The 19,839-nt window shown below is 41.5% G+C and overlaps 1 protein-coding gene and 1 long non-coding RNA gene across 3 annotated transcripts in view; one reads left to right on the forward strand and one right to left on the reverse strand.

The window, feature by feature from the left end:
* Positions 1–18,881, forward strand: part of LOC146673023 (NACHT, LRR and PYD domains-containing protein 3-like) — a 505,210-nt gene extending 486,329 nt beyond the window's left edge. Inside the window, exons 1-12 of one of the 2 annotated variants that reach the window (XM_085401390.1) lie at positions 2,153–2,278; positions 3,775–3,890; positions 3,975–4,058; positions 4,733–4,971; positions 5,918–7,673; positions 11,283–11,456; positions 11,699–11,785; positions 11,947–12,120; positions 12,281–12,454; positions 13,624–13,797; positions 17,906–17,952; positions 18,114–18,881. In XM_085401390.1, the coding sequence (XP_085257516.1) occupies positions 3,802–3,890; positions 3,975–4,058; positions 4,733–4,971; positions 5,918–7,673; positions 11,283–11,456; positions 11,699–11,785; positions 11,947–12,120; positions 12,281–12,454; positions 13,624–13,797; positions 17,906–17,952; positions 18,114–18,652 (3,537 nt within the window). In that variant the 5' untranslated portion in view covers positions 2,153–2,278; positions 3,775–3,801 and the 3' untranslated portion in view covers positions 18,653–18,881. Of the gene's footprint in view, positions 1–2,152; positions 2,279–3,774; positions 3,891–3,974; positions 4,059–4,732; positions 4,972–5,917; positions 7,674–11,282; positions 11,457–11,698; positions 11,786–11,946; positions 12,121–12,280; positions 12,455–13,623; positions 13,798–17,905; positions 17,953–18,113 lie in introns of those variants that run through there. The other variant, XM_085401391.1, reaches the window with a different exon arrangement.
* On the reverse strand, positions 13,961–17,885 carry LOC146673050 (uncharacterized). The gene is made up of 2 exons (XR_014910433.1): positions 15,077–17,885; positions 13,961–14,998 (listed from the first exon to the last, which is right to left on the reverse strand). It is a non-coding gene; the product is annotated as an uncharacterized LOC146673050 (long non-coding RNA).
* Positions 18,882–19,839: the final 958 nt, after the last annotated feature.

A 19,839-nucleotide genomic window follows, 5' to 3' on the forward strand; every position in this document is an offset into this window, starting at 1 on the left:
GTGTTGCCTCAACACCTCACTTTCTTGCCACATGTATCGCAAACCACGTCTTGGCTGTTTGTGGATGTAAAATACGTCCGCACATAACTCCAATAATTAGAGAGTATTTTAAATTCAGGGCATTTAAAATAGAAAGTAGCTCGTCCACAGAAGGACTGGTAGCTCCCCTTATGATAAGGGTTCAGATCGCGCGAACAGGTGTGAATGTGAATGTGTGTGTTTAGTTAGTTAGTTTGTTTGCTTGTTTTAATCAATTTTAAATCATGCTTTTTATTTGTTTTTGTTTCTAATGTCTCTGTAAAGCACTTTGAATCACCTTGTTGTTGAATTATGCTATACAAATAAATTTGCCTTGCCTTGCCAATTACGCTCAGCCATTGTTGTGAGTGCGCACGCCAAGGGGCTGCGAGACTTTTATACAGCCGTATTTCGCACATGACTATGAAAGGTGGAAGAGGAAGTAGTTCCTTCCAATTGTAGACAATCCGAATGAAATAGTTTCTTTCCACTGTGTTCCTGTTAATGATAAACTACAAATTTACCCTAAATTACTAAAATATCGATATTTTAATGTGAGACTCGATTCTAGAACATAGATGATTGATGATGATGATTGGTATCGGAGGAAATCGATATTTCAGTATCGATCCGCACATCACTATTGTGAATTATTTCTTGTTTCCGGTTTTATTGTGAAGGTCCGTGTCTCATGTGAGTGTACGAAGTTTTAGATGTGAGTGCAGAAATGACTCATTAAAATAATGGGTGACTGTACTGAGTGTAATGACAAAGAATTAAAACTGTGTTTTAGTATGTACATTTAAAATGTTTAACAGCTAATTACTGTACTTGTTGAATAATTGTTTCCGTTGGTTTCTCATGGTGAAATCTAGAACATGCTGCATGTAAGAATGGTAGGTGCTTCAAGCAACAACATATTTGGTCAATAATTCGGGGATTTTTTTTCTTTTTTATTGTTGCCTCTTTTAATGCTTTGGCCATTTATTCATCATCTATCATAAGAGCTAACTGCAACAGTGACCCCTTGTGAATGAGGGATCAGCCTAACTTATTCACTATTTGTCAAAACTCATTCGCCAGGAGGAACGAATAATTTGGCAGTTTTTACAGAAAACAAATAGATCAAGAAAGGAGAAGAAAATTCGTGAAAATCTGAATGAAACATCAGGATATGTCCAGGAACACACATGGATAAAATCCAAAAAGAAAATCAAGGAAAGAGAAACAGAAATAAATCCCTGGATAGCTTAAGATAAGAAAACCTTTATTAGTCCCATGCGTGGGAAATTTCACACTTGAATGAGCTCAACGATTTGAAAATTGAACAGGAAATGTCATTAAACTAATATTCAGGCTCTCTTCATACTTCATCATCCATGCATGTCACACTCCTCAAAGAGTCCAGGGAATTTCAGAAAAATGTTAAGGCTGAAAAAGCTGACCAAATAATACTTTACATGGATTTATGCAAATGAGTGCATGCGATGTGGGAGGGACGCTGCAACCAGGGAGAACAGAGCACGTTTTTTGTGTTGAGGATAAGTTCAACCTGATTACTCCTGTAAGAAGATTTGCAAGCTGTGGAATACATTTTTGTTATATCTTTTCACATCGCAGTCCCGTGGAAGTTTTTCTTCTTCAAACTAATGTAGGCTACACGAGTGAAGCACGGGAAAACTGGTCTCAAGGTTATACAAATTCTCTTCTTAAATGAAACCCAAACAGGGTAACCTTAAATGCACCATGATTTTACTTTACAAGTTCATAAACATTTTTTCTTTCCACTTAACAACCAATTCTATCCCCAGGTCAAAAATACGTACCCGAAAAATACATGTTCAAAGCAACACAACGGTGGCCCAAAATCAGACTGTGAACTCCACTCTGTGGAGTGGAAATTCATAACGAACCAGTTCATTTTATTTTGTAGATTCAAGCTGTTCTTCATATTTTGGGGCATCTGATGTCATCAGAGAAGACTGTGTTGAACAGCTTCGAATAATGAGCTTCAGAAAGCTTCATTTGACCATCACTTAATCATTTCCTTACGAACCATTAAATCAGGTACCGAAACAGTTAAGTTCTAAAGAATTCTTCGACGTCACTGATCACGTGACTCTGGCCAAACAAATCACACTTTGAAGCAGGGATTCTGAAGCATACGCGCGGAGCTTTAAGCTTTCAGCGGGCTAACGCTAGCTTTTAGTGTTCGGGTGTGGAGTGTTGCTTGTTGTTCGTGTCTCTGCGCGAAGAAACTGTAAGTTTGCTTTGTTTCCTCCTTTAACAGTTTGTCTTCATGAACTTTACTATTAGTTCAGCTCATGTTTGATTTCTTAAAACAACAAACTGTTGGAACAAAACCGTCGTTTCCTAAACAGTCAGCCCGTTGTGACTCGGCCGAGTGTGTCCGCCATTTCCTGTTACTGTTTGTGATCCAGGAATCAGACTAAACACGGAGTTCGGCCGCTGTTCCACAGTAACTGCTGGCAGATTAACCCGTGTTCGGGTCTGTGAGACCCGTACTCAGTTTTTTTCAAAAGAAAAATTAAACAGTTAATATTTTTTAACCTGAAATTCATTGGCTTTGGCTTATTTTCTGTGAAGAACATAAATCCGAACTAATTTTCAATGACCTCATACTGTACCCCCCACGCATTTACATTACATGCAAGGTGTTCGGGTCCACTGGACCCAGGTCTAATAAAAGTGTTGAAAGTGCAGGTCCTGTGTTCCCACACTCTGTCTTCCTCCTTTCTGGTGCTGCTGATAGTGTTTTCTTCCCCTCCTGCTCCGCACAAACACCGTCTGCTCTGACATTCCCACACATTTTACCCTCTTTCTTGAGGGATCCAAATTTTATGTTCTCATACCCTGTCCCACCTGCAAATTAGGGGCATAATGCTGTAAATAAGACTTTGCCAGTGTGGTTCTTTATCGCAACTGCTCAAGATGGCAAAAGATTATCTGCTGCGAGGGCCTTATTGATTTTGGAAGACAGAGGAGCTTCTGATGATGCCGGGGAAGAAGTTTCAGAATATGAGGATCACATTTTTTGTCTGACAGTGACTTTGAAGAAGAGGGTGAGGTTGAGTGCCATTTAGTAACAAATGAAGATGAGTACCCCATGAGAAGCCAGCTCCAGGACCAGAACAAGCCCACCAGACAACAAATGAAGAAATATGGATGTAAAAAAAAAAAAAAAAAAATGGAGAAATTGAATGATCTTCTATCCCAAGAAATGTTGTCTTTCCACTCCACTTGATTATAACTGATTTTATTTTTTATAACATTTTATAAAAACAAAACAAAAACGAGAAGCACATTAATTCATAAATGTGATCTAACAAAGGTAAAGGGAAAAATTAACCATGTTTGCTGTTCATATGGCTTGTAAGTGGGATGAAGTAAACATTGTTGAGTAATTTAACATAAAATTGTTTGATAGTGTTAATTTGGAAAGCCAAAGCTCTAGCGGGTCCACCAGACCCATGAACACTGGCTGAGTAACAAAAAATACGAACACCACACAAGGGTTAACTGATACTTAGTTTAGCTAGCAGTTAGAATATGAACTGTCAGCTTGGTCCTGGGCATTGTTATGGCCATGTTTGACCTGCTGCTTTGTAGGACTACAGGAATGGAGGATTTGGAGGCTAATCTCTCTGTGACACTTTTTGTTGTGAACTGATGAAAGCTGTGGATGTTAGTCCAACACATCAAAAGCTCTCGGTTGATGATTTGTTTCCTCTGCAGGTAGAAAGTGTGTGTGAGCTGAGCAGCATGGATCAGTGTGAGGACAGAGAGGAGGGAGTCCCTCCCTCTAAAAGCACTCTGTGTGGGGAACATGAGAGCCAGACCAAAGCTCAGAGGTGAGATGACCATCTCTAACTGTCCATGACTCTTCTCCATGTCACAGCTCAGCACTCACATCACTGCTCCATCATTATTCACAGGAACCAACCTGGACCTCCACTCAGCGACGAGTCAAAGGACATGGGTGATGAGTTTAAAGAAAACATCTGTCCTCCTGCAAAGAGGTAATGTCTGTCTAAATGTTGTGTCTCAGTGTTTGTGAATAAATCCTCCATCATGTTTAATGTCAGCTCAGCTGTGTTTCACACACATTTCTATGTTTATATGTGAAGCGGTGTGTGTTGGAGTGTTTCCACAAATGCATCATGTAAAGAATGGATGTTGTAGGAGGTGTGAAGAGGCTGAGTGTCTGTAGGACTCCAGCTGCTCAGTGTTCTTAATTTTCCTTAAATGTGTATATCAACAGCAGTGTCAAGGCTGAAGTTACATCAAGTGACATATACATGCCTAGTAGATGTCATTGCCAAGATGTAGTACTGCTGATTCTACATTTCATGTTTTGTAGATGAATCCTTGTTGCTGATATTTGTATCTTACTTTTTGCCTCTTGCAGTAGACTAACTTTCTTGAACAAATATTGTTTTCCTATAATAAAAATTAGTCACTTTTTTTAATCATTTATAATTTAATAAGCAAGTTGTTACACAAACAAGCCTTATCTCCTCAAGCGTTTACTAAAATACCACAAAAATCTATAAGTAAAATGGACAGTTTAAAAAAACCTCGGTCCTTATAATCCAGTTGCAAAGATTTATTCTGCTGTTTAATGTCCTAAAATAAGTATATTCGACATATGATGAGACTTACTGACTATGAATCATGTCCACATGTTTTACAGGCCAAAGACGGAGAAGGCAGTGAAAGTGCAGCTGCTTGAAATGTTGAACAATCTGGGAGACGAGGAGCTGAAACATTTCCAGTTTTACCTGCACAATGACCCTGGCGATGACTTCCCCAAAGTCTTTAAACGCCAACTGGAAAATGCAGACAGACTGAAAACAGTTACACTGGTGCTGCAGACGTATGCGGGCAATGAACTGGAGGTGGCGAGCTCGATTTTAAAGAGGATGAATGAAGGTCGGACTGCGCAGTATGCAGATACAACATTATCACAATTAATTTTGTGATATGTATTAAACTGAGGCTGTTTTAGTCTAAATGAATATCAATGGTACTAAAAGTAGCTGTAGCTAATACTACATCTGTGGGATGATTATGGGTAATTTTTTCTCTAATGATTAAAATTTTATTTGTGAAGTTCATGAAGTCATTACTAGCTAACGTTAAAGGGATGGTTGGCTCAACAGAGCTCTGACTTTTTGTCAGCCTGGCTACAGAGCTGAAGAGAAACCTGGGGTTGTTCTTATTTTCTTCAATCAGTGACAAATGGTAAGATGTTCTGGCTTTGCGGAGGGCTTTCTTATAAAGCAACCAACTATTTTTCGAGGCTAAATTATGATCTTCTAAATTTGTGACACGCTGTTTCATCTCTGGCTTATTAGATTTCATCCCGCTTTAAGGTGCAGGTGAAATCTACTCTCCACTGCTGTGTAATCCGTTATTGTATTAGGCTTTGTTATAAGGGAATGATCAGACGAGTGTTTTCAGTAAACACTGTTAGATGTTCAGTTTCTATTCCATATGTTAAAACTAAATCTGTGTGGGTTCTTTTACACACTGAGAGAAGCCAATTCAGTCTATTAACTAATTAAATGCTGTGTTTAGGCTGTCATTTTTAGCATCTTCATGGATGTTAATATAAATGAATGACCTTGTTCAATAAAATATTTAAGTATTTTCTATATCTAGAATTGTATGTTTCTAACCTTTGTGACATGTCATTTTCATGCTAATTGAAGATGGTTCAATGAAAGGTCCAATTTGATTTGTGTTCAAATTACCCAAATATCTCCTGAGATTTTAACGAAAGTTATTAAGATGGAAATGCATGATTATATAAATAATGGTTGACACTGTAAAAACCATAATAGACTAATCATCCTTCTTACTGTTTTTAATTCAGAGGCTCTTCAAAAGTGTCATCGTCATCTTAAATTCAAGTCTAATCTGAAGAAGAAGTTCCAGTGTGTGTTTGAGGGGATCGCTAAAGCAGGAAGCCCAACCCTCCTGAATCAGATCTACACAGAGCTCTACATCACAGAGGGAGGGACTGCAGAGGTCAATGATGAACATGAGGTCATACAGATTGAAACAGCATCCAGGAAACCAGACAGACCAGAAACAAAAATCAGACAAGAAGACATCTTTAAAGCCTCACCTGGAAGAGACGAGCCAATCAGAACAGTGCTGACAAAGGGAGTGTCTGGCATTGGGAAAACAGTCTTAACACAGAAATACACCCTGGACTGGGCTGAAGACAAAGCCAACCAGGACATCCAGTTCATATTTCCATTCACTTTCAGAGAGCTGAATGTGCTGGAAGAAAAAAAGTTCAGCTTGGTGGGACTTGTTCATCGCTTCTTTACTGAAACCAAAGAAGCAGGAATCTCCAGGTTTGAAGACTTCCAGGTTGTGTTCATCTTTGATGGTCTGGATGAGTGTCGACTTCCTCTGGACTTCCACAAAGCTACAATCCTAACTGACCCCAGAGAGTCCACCTCAGTGGATGTGCTGCTGATAAACCTCATCAGGGGGAAACTGCTTCCCTCTGCTCACCTCTGGATAACCACACGACCTGCAGCAGCCAATCAGATTCCTCCTAACTGTGTTGGCATGGTGACAGAGGTCAAAGGGTTCACTGACCCACAGAAGGAGCAGTACTTCAGGAAGAGATTCCTAGATAAGCATCAGGCCAGCAGGATCATCTCCCACATCAAGACATCACGAAGCCTCCACATCATGTGCCACATCCCAGTCTTCTGCTGGATCACTGCTACAGTTCTGGGGGATGAGCTGAAAACCAGAGAGGGAGGACAGCTGCCCAAGACCCTGACTGAGATGTACATCCACTTCCTGGTGGTTCAGGCCAAAGTGAAGAAGGTCAAGTATGACGGAGGAGCTGAGACAGATCCACACTGGAGTCCAGAGAGCAGGAAGATGATTGAATCTCTGGGAAAACTGGCTTTTGATCAGCTGCAGAAAGGAAACCTGATCTTCTATGAATCAGACCTGACAGAGTGTGGCATCGATATCAGAGCAGCCTCAGTGTACTCAGGAGTGTTCACACAGATCTTTAAAGAGGAGAGAGGACTGTACAAGGACAAGGTGTTCTGCTTCATCCACCTGAGTGTTCAGGAGTTTCTGGCTGCTCTTCATGTCCATCTGACCTTCATCAACTCTGAAGTCAATCTGATGAAAAAACAACATGTCTACCAAATTGCTGTGGATAAGGCTTTAAGGAGTCCAAATGGACACCTGGACTTGTACCTCCGCTTCCTCCTGGGTCTTTCACTACAGACCAATCAGACTCTCCTACGAGGCCTGCTGACACAGACAGGAAGTTGCTCACAGACCAATCAGGAAACAGTCCAGTACATCAAGAAGAAACTCAATGAGAAGCTGTCTGCAGAGAAAAGCATCAATCTGTTCCACTGTCTGAATGAACTGACTGATCGTTCTCTAGTGGAGCAGGTCCAACAGTCCCTGAGATCAGGAAGTCTCTCCACAGATAAAGTGTCTCCTGCTCAGTGGTCAGCTCTGGTTTTCATGTTACTGTCATCAGAAGAAGATCTGGATGTGTTTGACCTGAAAAAATACTCTGCTTCAGAAGGGGCTCTTGTGGGGCTGCTGCCAGTGATCAAAGTCTCCAACAAAGCTTTGTAAGGAAATTTCTGATCAGGCTTTTATTTTCTAAATATTTATTCTAGTAACAATTGCAATTTGTTCATGGCACAATCGTGCCATGAACAAATTGGACGAGCACTGTGATGGGTGCTCGTCCATTTAAAAAAAAACAAACAAAAAAAAAAAACTTTAAAGTGCAATGATCATCAGCACTAAATCAAGTATATGATTCTCCTAAAAATTCAAAGCAACAGACAGTATCAACATTTCTGAGACATCTGTCGGTGTAACACTTACCAAAGTACCATTCAAAACGGTTTACTTTATACCAAAAACTCATGGACTAATCCAGTGTCCTGTTACTAGGGATGGGTGTCGTTTAGGTTTTATCCAATAACAGTGCCAAACCAGTACTTTTGAAACTGTGCCGGTTCTTAAACTGTGCTTAAAGAATGGAGAACACAAACTTTGTGCAAAAACCTCTTACGTTTTTTTTTTAGCAGTCTCTATTTTTCTGCAAAATGATAACCAAGTTAGCCTTTTCTGTTGATACAACATGAAGGGAGTACCTGCCATCAAACAAGAAGACAGCCGCATGTAACTACGACAGTGTTTGCTAGTTCACCTTGCATGCATTAATGTAATAACGTGGTTAGCCTACTCAACGTAAATTACACACAAACGACATTAAGCTACTCGCCCAGAGAAGAACAGCTGCTGCTGTCATCATCATCCGTCGCCATTTCTGCTACACTGGCAGGGCTAGGGGCCAGGACTCTACTCTTCAGTTTCTTGGGGGATGTTGCTAACTCCGGGTCCGATAACAGGCACCACACCCGCAGTAGATGTGCTTGTTGTGAGGTCTTGCAGCAAGCTGTCAAATACGATGTATTTCGCGGCTTTTAAAAAAACGCTATGCGTCGCCAGGTGTTTCATCAGATTTGAGGTGTTACCTCCTTTGCACAGTATCGCCTCCATCACCACCTAGTCAAGACTGGGTTGAGAAATTTCATAAGAAGTGTTCTTGGTGGAACATTATTATTTCCCTTCAACCTGATCTGGTGCATTATATCCAGTTCAGCTGGCAACATCAAGCACATCCAGTATCCATTACGGTATTTTCACGACCATAAGACGCACTGTACTGAAAGGCGCAGTCTCAGTTATGTGTGCCATTACTGTATTTAACACACACATAAGGCGCACCTGATTATAGGGTGCATACGAGTATGCATATTTAAAACTAAAGCGGGAGCAAAACTGAGTTTGGTACTCACATTTTTATTACCTGTAATCGTCACCAATCAAACCCATCGAAGTCTTCATCCTCTGTCTGAATTGAACAGCTGCGCTAAATCTCCATCAAACATTCCAGGTTCACTTTCTTCACCGTCAGAGTCACTTTCCGTGCTGTGCGGCTCCTCGGAAATTATGGCGGCTTTTGCGAAAGCTCGAACAACAGTGCCAGCAGACATGTTAGCCCAAGCATCTACAATCCATTCGCAAATTGTGGCGTAACGCGCCCGGTGCTGCCTTCCACTCTTAGTGAAACTGTGGTCTCCATCGGTCATCCATCGCTCCCACGCCGCTCGCAGCCTTACTTTGAACGGCCGGTTCACACCAATGTCCAGCGGTTGGAGTTCCTTTGTCAGGCCTCCCGGAATGACAGCAAGCTCACAGTTCATTTGCTTAACTTGTTTTTTTCACATCGGCTGTGAGATGGGCACGCATAGAGTCACAGATCAACAGCGATGGTGATGTGTGGAAAAAAACCACCTGGTCTCCTTACATAAACCTCCCTCAGCCACTCTTTCATCATTTCCTCATCCATCCAGCCCTTTTCATTTGCCTTAATGATGATTCCTGTTGGAAACTTCTCTTTAGGCAAAGTCTTTCTCTTAAAAAATCACCATGGGCGGCAGTTTCTGTCCATTAGCATGGCAGCCAAGAACAACAGTAAAAGAAGACTTTTCATACCCCGTTGTGCGTATCGCTACCGTGCTGGTCCCCTTCTTCTCCACATTGTGACTCACCGGGATGTCGAAAGTGAGCGGCACCTCTTCCATGTTAGTGATGTGGCTGGGCTGGATGTGTTTGTCGGCGATGTGTTTGCTGCAGTAGGAGCGGAAGATGGCCAGCTTTTCCTTATAATCCGCTGGAAGTTGCTGCACTACCGTAGTCCTGGTCTGGATGGAAAAATGGCACCGTTTCATGAAACGAAAGCACCAAGACGGACCTCATTGGAAATGTTCAATTTTCATTTCTTCTGCTAGCGAAACTGCTTTTAGTCGAATGGTGACCGTCAAAACGCTTCTCCAACTCGTTCTTTGCTCGATGATCTACTGCTCGAGTCTTTCCTCCAACTCGGGCCACCTTGCCTTATGTCCGCGGAAAGTCAGCTGCGTGTTCTTGACCTCTCGGAGCTCGTTTTCCAGCTTCCTCCACTTGCGAACCATCGATTCATTAATCTTAAATTCTCTCGCGGCTGCTCGATTTCCATGTTCCTCCGCGTAGCTGATGGCCTTCAGTTTAAACTGTGTTTCATAAGCGTGTCTCTTTGCCATTTTCAGGGTTGTTAAAACAACGAAGTTCTGCATAACGCACATACCTGTTCTTTTATACAGGTATGTGCGATTGTAGCAGTATATACAATCAACGCCCACACTTCACTCTTTAGCGTTCTCATGGTGATCTCTACTACGTCCTCCTTACAACACACACAGGGCGCGCACTGCACTATAGGGCGCGCCGCACTTTTTGAAGAAAATCTAAGACTTTTATGTGCGCCTTATAGACCCGAAAATACGGTATACCAAAATAAGATTCTTTCAGGCTCCTATGTCAGTCCTATGCCTGGTAGCTGTGTGGTTCCTTGGTGGGTCCTGGGTGGGCTTGGGGACTTGGACTTCTGGGGGTCTTGGGTCATGGCTGGTGTGTTGCCAGGTTGTGGGTGGGTGAGTGCATGCACAGGGTACCCAATCTAGATGGGCCCGGGCCTGGACACCATGCTATTATTGGGTTTCGGGGAACGGGGTTCCCTCTTCCGGGGTGTGTAGGGTCCTCGGTTCGCTTGGCCCAGGGCTCAGTCTGCTCTGGCCTGGCCAGCTGCCAGTGGAGCCTGCGGGCTCATTTCTGCGGCCGCCTGTGACTTGTGCTGCTGGGTGACTTTTCTAGGTGGGGTGGTGTGATTGTGGTCCTCCTTGGGTTCTTGAGCTCTGGGGAGGAAGGGCCTCTGGCTCTCTGGTGCCCGAGTCTCCTCCATGTCTGCTTCATGTCCTATGTGGCAGGGCTGTTCCTCGCCACACCCAGTATAAGACATTTACATGGAGAAACCCTATGAATACAAGTGCGCTCAGACACAGGTGTGGACAGAGATGTACAAACAAGTAATCCCAGAAACACACTATCTTGGTTGCTGCTCAGTAACATTTATTGTTTACGGTTACTTTTGCATATGTTGGTTGTTTCTATGGTTTCTGTGCTATGTCTTGTTCCTTCCTTCCAGCTTACATTTTGAAATTTTTAGTTAACCATGACTTGTAGTGTCCCTACAGCGCGCGCGTGTGTGTTTGTGGGGGTGTTATTTATTTTTCCTCCCTCTCTTTTTAACAAATGTCACAGATTTCATGCTTCTTTATTTTTAGGCTGAGTGTCTGTGAGCTGTCAAAGGCAGGCTGTGAAGCTCTGACTTCAGTACTCAGCTACAAGTCGTCTAGTCTGACAGAGCTGGACCTTAGGATCGACAGCTTGGACGATTCAGGTGTAAAGCTTCTGTCTGCAGCCTTGGGGAGTTCATGTTGTAAACTGAATACTCTAAGGTCAGTATATTCAGTTTTTTGTTTTGTTTTTTGTTTTTTTTCTCCCTTGTTCAGCTGACAAATGAAACGGTTAAAAATGCCACTCATAAGTGTTTATTAGTATTTCTCATTATCCCCAAGTTAAACTGTCACATTTCTAATCTGTTTAATCCCAGGCATTAAGGATTATTTTAAAACACATTGCTAAATGTAGTAGCTTATTAGTAAAACGAGTGTTTCATTGTTCATGTTATAATTTTCAGACTGAATCTCAGTAACCTCTCGGAGAGCAGCTCTGAAACTCTTTCTGCTGGACTGCAGAATCTAAACTGCAAGCTGATTACTCTGAGGTCAGATCAAGTAACATTTTATTTTTCAGAATTAATCGATAAGTTGATTAAAGTTTAGCCAATCATTGTTGCATCTTAAAAAAACAGGATTGAATATTGGCAATAACGCCATGCTGACAACACTTTAACTCTTGTGGGTGTTTTTTTTTTTTTTTAAATAGGCTAATGGGCTGTAAGTTCTCAGAGGGAAGCTGTGAAGCTCTGTCCTCAGTTCTCAGCTCCCAATCCTCTAGTCTGAGAGAGCTGGACCTGAATAATTCTGAGCTGTGGGATTCAGGAATGAATCTTCGGTCTGTAGGAATAATGGCTTCACAGTGTACACTGGAAACACTAAGGTCAGATCAACAGTATTATTTATTTTTATCAGTTGCCAAAAATAACCAATAATTGTAGCTAATTCAATAAAAGTCATCTATGTGTTATATCATTTCATAACTTCTCTCTTCACTACGATTACACTTTAACACAGGTGTTGTGTTCTCGATAATTTTTCAGACTGAGTAGCTGTTTCCTGTCAGAGGGAAGTTGTGAAGTTCTGTCCCCAGTTCTCAGCTCCCAGTCCTCAAGTCTGAAAGAGCTAAACCTGAGTAACAACAACCTGCAGGATTTGGGTGTGAAGTTTCTGTCTGCTGCACTGCAGAGTCCACAATGTAACCTTGAAACTCTCAGGTCAGGATTCAAATCTTTCCACAGAGGATCGTTTAAAATGTGATTTATATCTTTGCACAAAAAGTATCATAAGGGTGATACTTCAAGAGCCATGAGGTGGTACTCATTGTGAGAAGTTTGAGAACCACTGTGGTAGCTTAGAAACATGAATCAGCGCAGTGCACCCGGTAGAAAGGTTTCTGGTTGGGCTGGTGGGGGGATTAATCTCCTAAGACCCAAACTCTGTCATGGCATGCATTTTTAATTTCTCTTTGCTATGAGGGAGATTGGGACCTGATGAATGTAAAAACAAAGAATTAACAGATAATTTGTTTTGTTTTTTGTACCTAATTTTTGTTTCTGAGAAAAATAAAATCCACATATGTTTTAAATTTTGATAGAACAGTGGCAGTATGATGTCATAAATTGATATCAGGCCCTTGTAGATAAAAATTAAGGATTGTGGCCACAGCTCAGTGCAGCAGCTTTGGCAATGGAGGTGTTGAGCATCATCCATTCGGACTCAATGTCCCCATTCTCCCTCAGAAGCTCAGCTACAGGTGGGGGTTAAAGAGCTTGCAGACCGGGGCCTCTGCCAAGTGTTCTTAGGGCAAGATCACTATAGGTTTAGGTGTGCCAGGTCTGTGCAGCATCCTTCCCCGCCATCTGATCCAACAGCCTACCAGGTGGTGATCATTTGACAGCTCAGCCCCTCTCTTTAGGCTGTTCCTTAAAATCACACCCATCCAAGTCTCATTGTCTTTACCCATATGAGTGTTGAAGTCTCTCTCACAGTAGGACAACTTGCTGTGGTACCAGCTCCCAGTTTGAGTTCAGGAGACAGACATCCTCTCTACTTTTAAGATCAGTTTCAAACTTTCCTTTTTGATAAAGCTTATAGTTAGAGCTGGATCAGTTGACCCTGAACCATCCCTTAGTTATGCTGCTACAGGCGCAGACTGTTGGTGGACTTCCCGTGATTCTCTGCTTTCTTCTCCACTCCCCTATTTTTACTACTGATGCTTTTATATGTCACTACCGCATGTCCTTAACTTTTTTTTTCTCCTCTCCACTTAGTTTATCTTATAAATAAAGTCATTTTAAATATAATGGATGGAAATGGATGTTGTTGTATCAGCCATCCATAAAATTGTTGTTCACAGATTGCTTGTTATTTTGTGTGTCTGCAGTCTGTCAGGCTGTCTGATCACAGAGGAAGGCTGTACTTTTCTGGTCTCAGCTCTGAACTCCAACCCCTCCCATCTGAGAGAGCTGGACCTGAGCTACAATCATCCAGGACTATCTGAAATGGAGCTGTTGTCGGCTGGACAAAAGGATCCACGTTGGAGACTGGACACTCTCAGGTATGGAGAGAATGCCTGACAAAGGCGGAAGAGCTGGAAACATTTCTTGTGTCCTTCACTCACTTCCTATTTTTCTTGATGCATGCTCAATCAGATTTTAACGATTCCGATTCCATTTTCGATTCTGTTTAACGATTAGATTCTTTATCGATTCTCTTATCGATTCTTTTTTTTTTTTTTTTAAAAAGGAGAACACTAAGGTCGATTAGCTTAGAACTTTGTTTTATATCTTCTCTTTGAACAAGATAGAAATTTAGGAGTAACATGGCCTTACAAACCCAACAGTGAGATCTTAAGAGTTCCAGCCTATGGCTCTTCAATGTGGTGTCACAGGGTCCCCAAGGAAAAAAATTGTAAATGTAAAATAATAAAATAAATATTCTTCTGTAGCAGGGGTGCTCAATACGTCGATCGCGATCGACCAGTCGATCGCAAAGGTAGTATTGGTAGATCGCATGGCATTAAAAAAATAGATGCCAGCCTATCATCCATCCCGTCACTTGATTGATACAGGGAAGCCAGTCAGATGACAGCAGATTTTTTCTGACGCTTAGGTCGCTGCGCATGCGCAAACAGCGGCGCGAAGTGTAGTAAAACTGACAAGCTAGTCAGCGAGTTAACTCCAATTTTTAGCTCTCGGTTTTTTCTCTTAAACCTGGCCGTCAGCAGCTACTGTCCGGACTATGCATCCCTGGCTGATTCAATTCAGTGCAAGTCATCAGAGTAAACTCAGGTAATGACAAAAAATTTACATAGTTAATTGTGTTGTGAAATATTGGATATTGCGGTTATGCATGTATATACATTGTAGATATAAAGAATCCTCAATATATTTATAAATAAGTATATGTTTTGGATTTTTGTAGTGGGTAGATCATTTTGACTTGGTCATTTTATAAGTAGCTCACATGCGGAAAAAGTGTGAGCACCCCTGTTCTGTAGCAATAACAAAGTATAACATAAATTGTTCTGTGGCAATTACACAAGAATATCCAGTAATGTCCCTGCCTACAATTAAACACATTCACTTACCAAAAATCATCTGCTGTGGCAAACGGGTGCAAGCCTTTGACCACAAACTTAGTCACTGCTCGGTGACATTCGTCTATCCTGGCCTGAAAGGAGACGCTACCGGTAGACTGCAGCGAGAACTGCCAGCGAGCGCCAGCCAGACTCTGTCTGTCTCTCTCATCATGGTCACCTACATGTACAGTAATGGCAGGTCTTGTAATAAGGCAGATTGCGCTAACATAATATGCACTGTTAGTTGATTATTTACCTGCCGCATTAACGGGAGAGGACGTGCAAACGTTAGCGCTGCTGCTGGGTTGAGAGTCACGAGTCCGGAGCGAATTAAAAACACGTGTCATCGTGTTTTGTGAGCAAGTGCTTTTGCATATTTGTAGTGTTTCCTCCCTTAAATGAAATATCTACTTTGCAAGTTGCCCTGTTGTCATCGGTTCTCATAAAGTATAATCAAACTTTTGAGCGTTTGAGCCGCTTAGGCGCCGTGTTTCCTGCCAGGTAAATGACGCTCCGCAACGTGGTGACGTCATTCAGGGCGACTGGAATCGATAAGGGAATCGTTTGCAAAAATGGCAAACGATTCCAAGGAATTGAAACAGTGGGAACCGGTTCTCAACAAGAACCGGTTTTCGATACCCATCCCTAGTTGTGACAGTGATGTACACTGTTTTGATGGTATAAATGTATTAATAGTTTGTAAATTTCAGATAATTTTTTTTAAAAGCTAGATATTTTAAATGAGAATAATGCTATTTCCACATGTAACAGGTATTTTTGAAAACGCAGATTTTTCTATGCGTTTGCACCTTTCGTCCAAACATAAACGGCGTTTTTGGTCACTAAAAACTGAGATTTTTAAAAACGCCTGCCAGGGTAGATATTTTTGAAAACTCAGTTTTTGCATTCACGTGTGGATGAGGAAAAGAAAACACAGCGTCAAAGGTGTGCGCCTTTTTTGACGTCACACTGTGCGCCGTGTTGTCTCGGTGAAATGAATTTCTACAATGGTGGACTTGCACAAAATACTGTTACTCTCTGCAGTGTTTAAATGCTTACATATACACACAGTTACTGTCCCTCCACACAGGACTCAGTTCTGCTTCTATGTGCTGTCTTTGTTTATTCTTTCTCACCCAGCCTTCTGGACTTCAGATTGGCCAACATTTCTATACGGTTAGGAATATATCGCCACCTGTTGCTTTGGCATGTTCATAGCAGCGTTTTCCCTGATTTAAAAAAAACAAAAACGGGAAAACTGTTTTTCAAAAATACCAGTGTACATGTGGACGTAGCTTAAGAAAGAAAAGTAATCCCTCTCCCTGTTAATGCCCTTCATGGCCCCCTGGCAACACTTTGCTAGACCCGCCCCTGCACAGTTACCAGCTGTCAGCTACCTAAAAAAGGATGCTGGTGTTATTTGTCTCTCAGAAACAGTTCATAACTTCCCTTCAACTCATTCATGTCACCTAAAAGGTAAACCTGTTTCTCCATCACAGCTCTGATGATTCAGTAAGGACATCTCCTGGTTTCATCTTCATGTTTCCCTCTCACCACATATCCAAACCGACATCATGACCAGCAGCTTTACAGCTGTGGCTCCAGCAAACATCAGCTGATACTAGAAATTAATATTAAATAAATTCTAACAACAGCTGATCAAGCTTTCTGGCGCAAAGTGGGCGATTTATTTAAAAAAAAAAGAGAGAGAAAAGCCGATCAGCTGATCATTGATCAGTTTCATGATTGATGGAGCAACAAAAGAGGGAGGGGAGAGAATGAGAGAAGAAGAGGCAGCTGTGCAGCAAAGACGCAGAATAACTTGAGCTTTGTCTTTTTTCCATTCTAGCTGAAGTACGGGACAAACTGTTATTAGCACAGACACTTTTAAAAGCGAGCATTTAGGACTTGAGCAATAATACAAACAGCAATGTAGTTAAACATCTTACAGTTCGTTTTATTGGGAATTGGCTTTAAAAAAACAAAAGAAACTCAATATCTGGTGAGAAGGTTTTCATTTTTTAAATTTTTTTTTCAACAGGAGTGAGATGTGTGTTATATAAGGCAACGTTTTTGATAGGTTTGTAGCTTGAACCTATTCGCTGGAACGTTGAAGACAATATAATTACACAGCAGCAAGACACGAAGTAGGCAAAGTTCTTCGTGTTTCTCGTGCACGGAGAGAACCGGACAGACGCCGTTCCTTCGCTTGACCCCAGTTGCTCTCGTCCGCTCCCCTGTAACACTGCTCTTTTATTGAGCTTACATTAATATGCATAGGTTCATTAACATATGACGTCTACATACAAACAAAGAGTACCGTGTGTGTGTGTGTGTGGGGGGGGGGGGGTCAGAGTGTGACCCCATAAATGACTTCCCTAAACCTGCTGGTCTGGAAGTCCAGCAGTTCATCTAAACCAAAGGCACTTAGCCTAAAACAGATACAGCCACGTTTATCCTGCCATAAAACAATAAGAAAATGTACGACCTCTCCCAGGATGTAGGTGTGCACACAAAGCTTGCAGACTATTAAGGATCAAACCTCTACCAATCTACAACTAATTATAAAACTCTAAGCATATATAAGTAGATATTTCTAAGCATAAATGACAATCAACAATACAAAACCTGACAGTTTTCCTTTTGCATTATTTTTGTGTGGTGCATTTTTCTACATTTTAACAAAAGGGGAACAGTTCACCGAGGATTTGTTATAATTTTCACATGGTCTTGCTCAGGTAATGCAAGTCGAAACTGCCATTCTTGTCTTTTTTTGGGGGGGGGATATGCTGGAAAAACCTTTAAAATGGACCTTGAAGGTGCTTAAAGTGCTTGAATTTAACCCTGAAAAAAGTGTTTGAACCCCGTCAGTCATATTTCATTCAATACAGTGGTGTACTGACAGATCCAGGATCAGTCCAGTCATCAGCAGTTTTATCCACGTTTAGATTAAAGTGTATTTGTAAAAATGTTGTACTGTTCCTTTTGTTAGTGTGTAACAGTGTGTATGAGAGCCATGTAATGCTCATGTGTGCATGCTAAGGCTGTGCTGGTCTGACACCCCCCCCCCCCCCCCTCCTTTCAGGGTGGAGCCTGCTGGAGAACGATGGCTGACACCAGGTCTGAGGAAGTGTAAGTGTGTTTTTAATGGGATTCATGAAAACAAAGCAGCACACATTCAACCATCTTCATCATTCACATCTCTGATGTCAGGAGTCATCATCAAAGTGTCAATCAATGAACAGATGATGGATCAATAACTGCAGCTGGATTGTGTTTGTTCTCTCCATCAGATTCCTGTCAACTCACAATCGACACAAACACAGTTCACAGATGGCTCAAACTGTCTGACAACAACAGGAAGGTGACACGTGTGTGGGACACTTTTTCATATCCTGATCATCCAGACAGATTTGATTGGCATCCACAGCTGCTGTGTGAAAATAGTCTGACTGGTCGCTGTTACTGGGAGGTCGAGTGGAGAGGAATAGTTTTTATATCTGTGAGTTACAGAAGAATCAGAAGGAAAGGAAAGGGCATTGACTGTGTGCTTGGATACAATGCTCATTCCTGGAGTCTGATCTGCTCTGATGATGGTCCTCAATCTGTCAGGCACAACAACAAACAAAGACCCATCTCCTCCTCCTCCTCCTCCTCCTCCTCTGTCTCTAACAGAGTAGCAGTGTATGTGGACTGTCCTGCTGGCACTCTGTCCTTCTACAGAGTCTCCTCTGACACTCTGATCCACCTCCACACCTTCAACACCACATTCACTGAAACTCTTTGTCCTGGGTTTTCATTTGACTATGATTCTTCAGTGTCCCTGTGCTGAGTGGAGTGTAAAGAGTGTCTCCTGTTAGAGAAAGATTCTGACTGTTGAAGAGAGAGTTCAGTCTGTACATGTCTCTCTTTCACTCACAAACACGTTTTCAGATTCATGGATTCAATCAGTTGATGTTTGAAACTGTTCTGAATGATTCCTTGTAAACTTCTTCCTCTTCAGTCCTTAAAGATGGAAGCTCACATTATTCCAGGATCCACCTGTTGTTTTTCTGTCTTTTCCCACTCAAAGCGTCACAGTGAATATAGTATGTGGTGTTTCTGTGAAGCTCAGTTCACAACCAGCTCCTCTGCATTTTCACCAAGTCTGAGCTCATTAAAATGAATCCAAATGTTTCATTTCTTTCTTAATTGGATTGTTCCATCATAACTGAATGAGTGGACATCCAATAGTACTGTGTATAAACTATTAAAGACATTCAGCGTCTCATGTTTCTGTCATTGTATAAAAACAGCTGCTTTTAAAAATTGATCCAATAAAACAAACTGCATGTATTGATCAGGTCAATACACACAGCTCTCATGTCACTAACATCTCCATGATCTCTTCATTGATGGTGATTTGTGACCCTCTGCTGGTGAGAAGATGAACTACATGATGTCAGCTCATGAGCACAGATGACGAAGTTTTTTTTTTTTTTTTAAATTTTTTAAGGGTGTTGGGTCGCAAATTTTGAAGATAAAATGATGACCACCGGATGATGTAGAGATTCACCTTCTTTTTATTGAAAGATCCAATTAAAATCACTCAAATATCCTCTAGAAAAGATAAATATTGAAACGCAGTTTATTAAACGGTCATATGAACTGCAAAACAACATTGCAAAGCAAGCGAAACATGCACCGGGATCTAGACAGAAAGCGCTGATGGGGACATTTCTGACCCTACTTCTCTGAGATCCTGTACCCCTCCTCTAGCCAGCTTTTAACTTTTGACTCCTTGTCAAGTTAGTTTAAGTTTAAACTACAGGTATTTTCTCAATTTTACAAAGACCGATTTTGCAACAATTATGACTAAATGTGTTTGTCAGTGTTTTACATGTTAATCCTAATGATTAAATCTCACAAAAAACAGTGGGTTAACAGGAGCTCACATAACATGTGGTGCAGAGTTGTGATATAAGTGAATAATACTAAACCTAAATACATGGTGACAGATAGTTTAAATATGTGGGGTAA

The sequence above is a fragment of the Rhamphochromis longiceps genome, linkage group LG3 (genome assembly GCF_057381845.1).
Source record: "Rhamphochromis longiceps isolate RC_006_pf linkage group LG3, R_longiceps_female_GT1.1, whole genome shotgun sequence".
NCBI lineage: Eukaryota > Metazoa > Chordata > Actinopteri > Cichliformes > Cichlidae > Rhamphochromis > Rhamphochromis longiceps.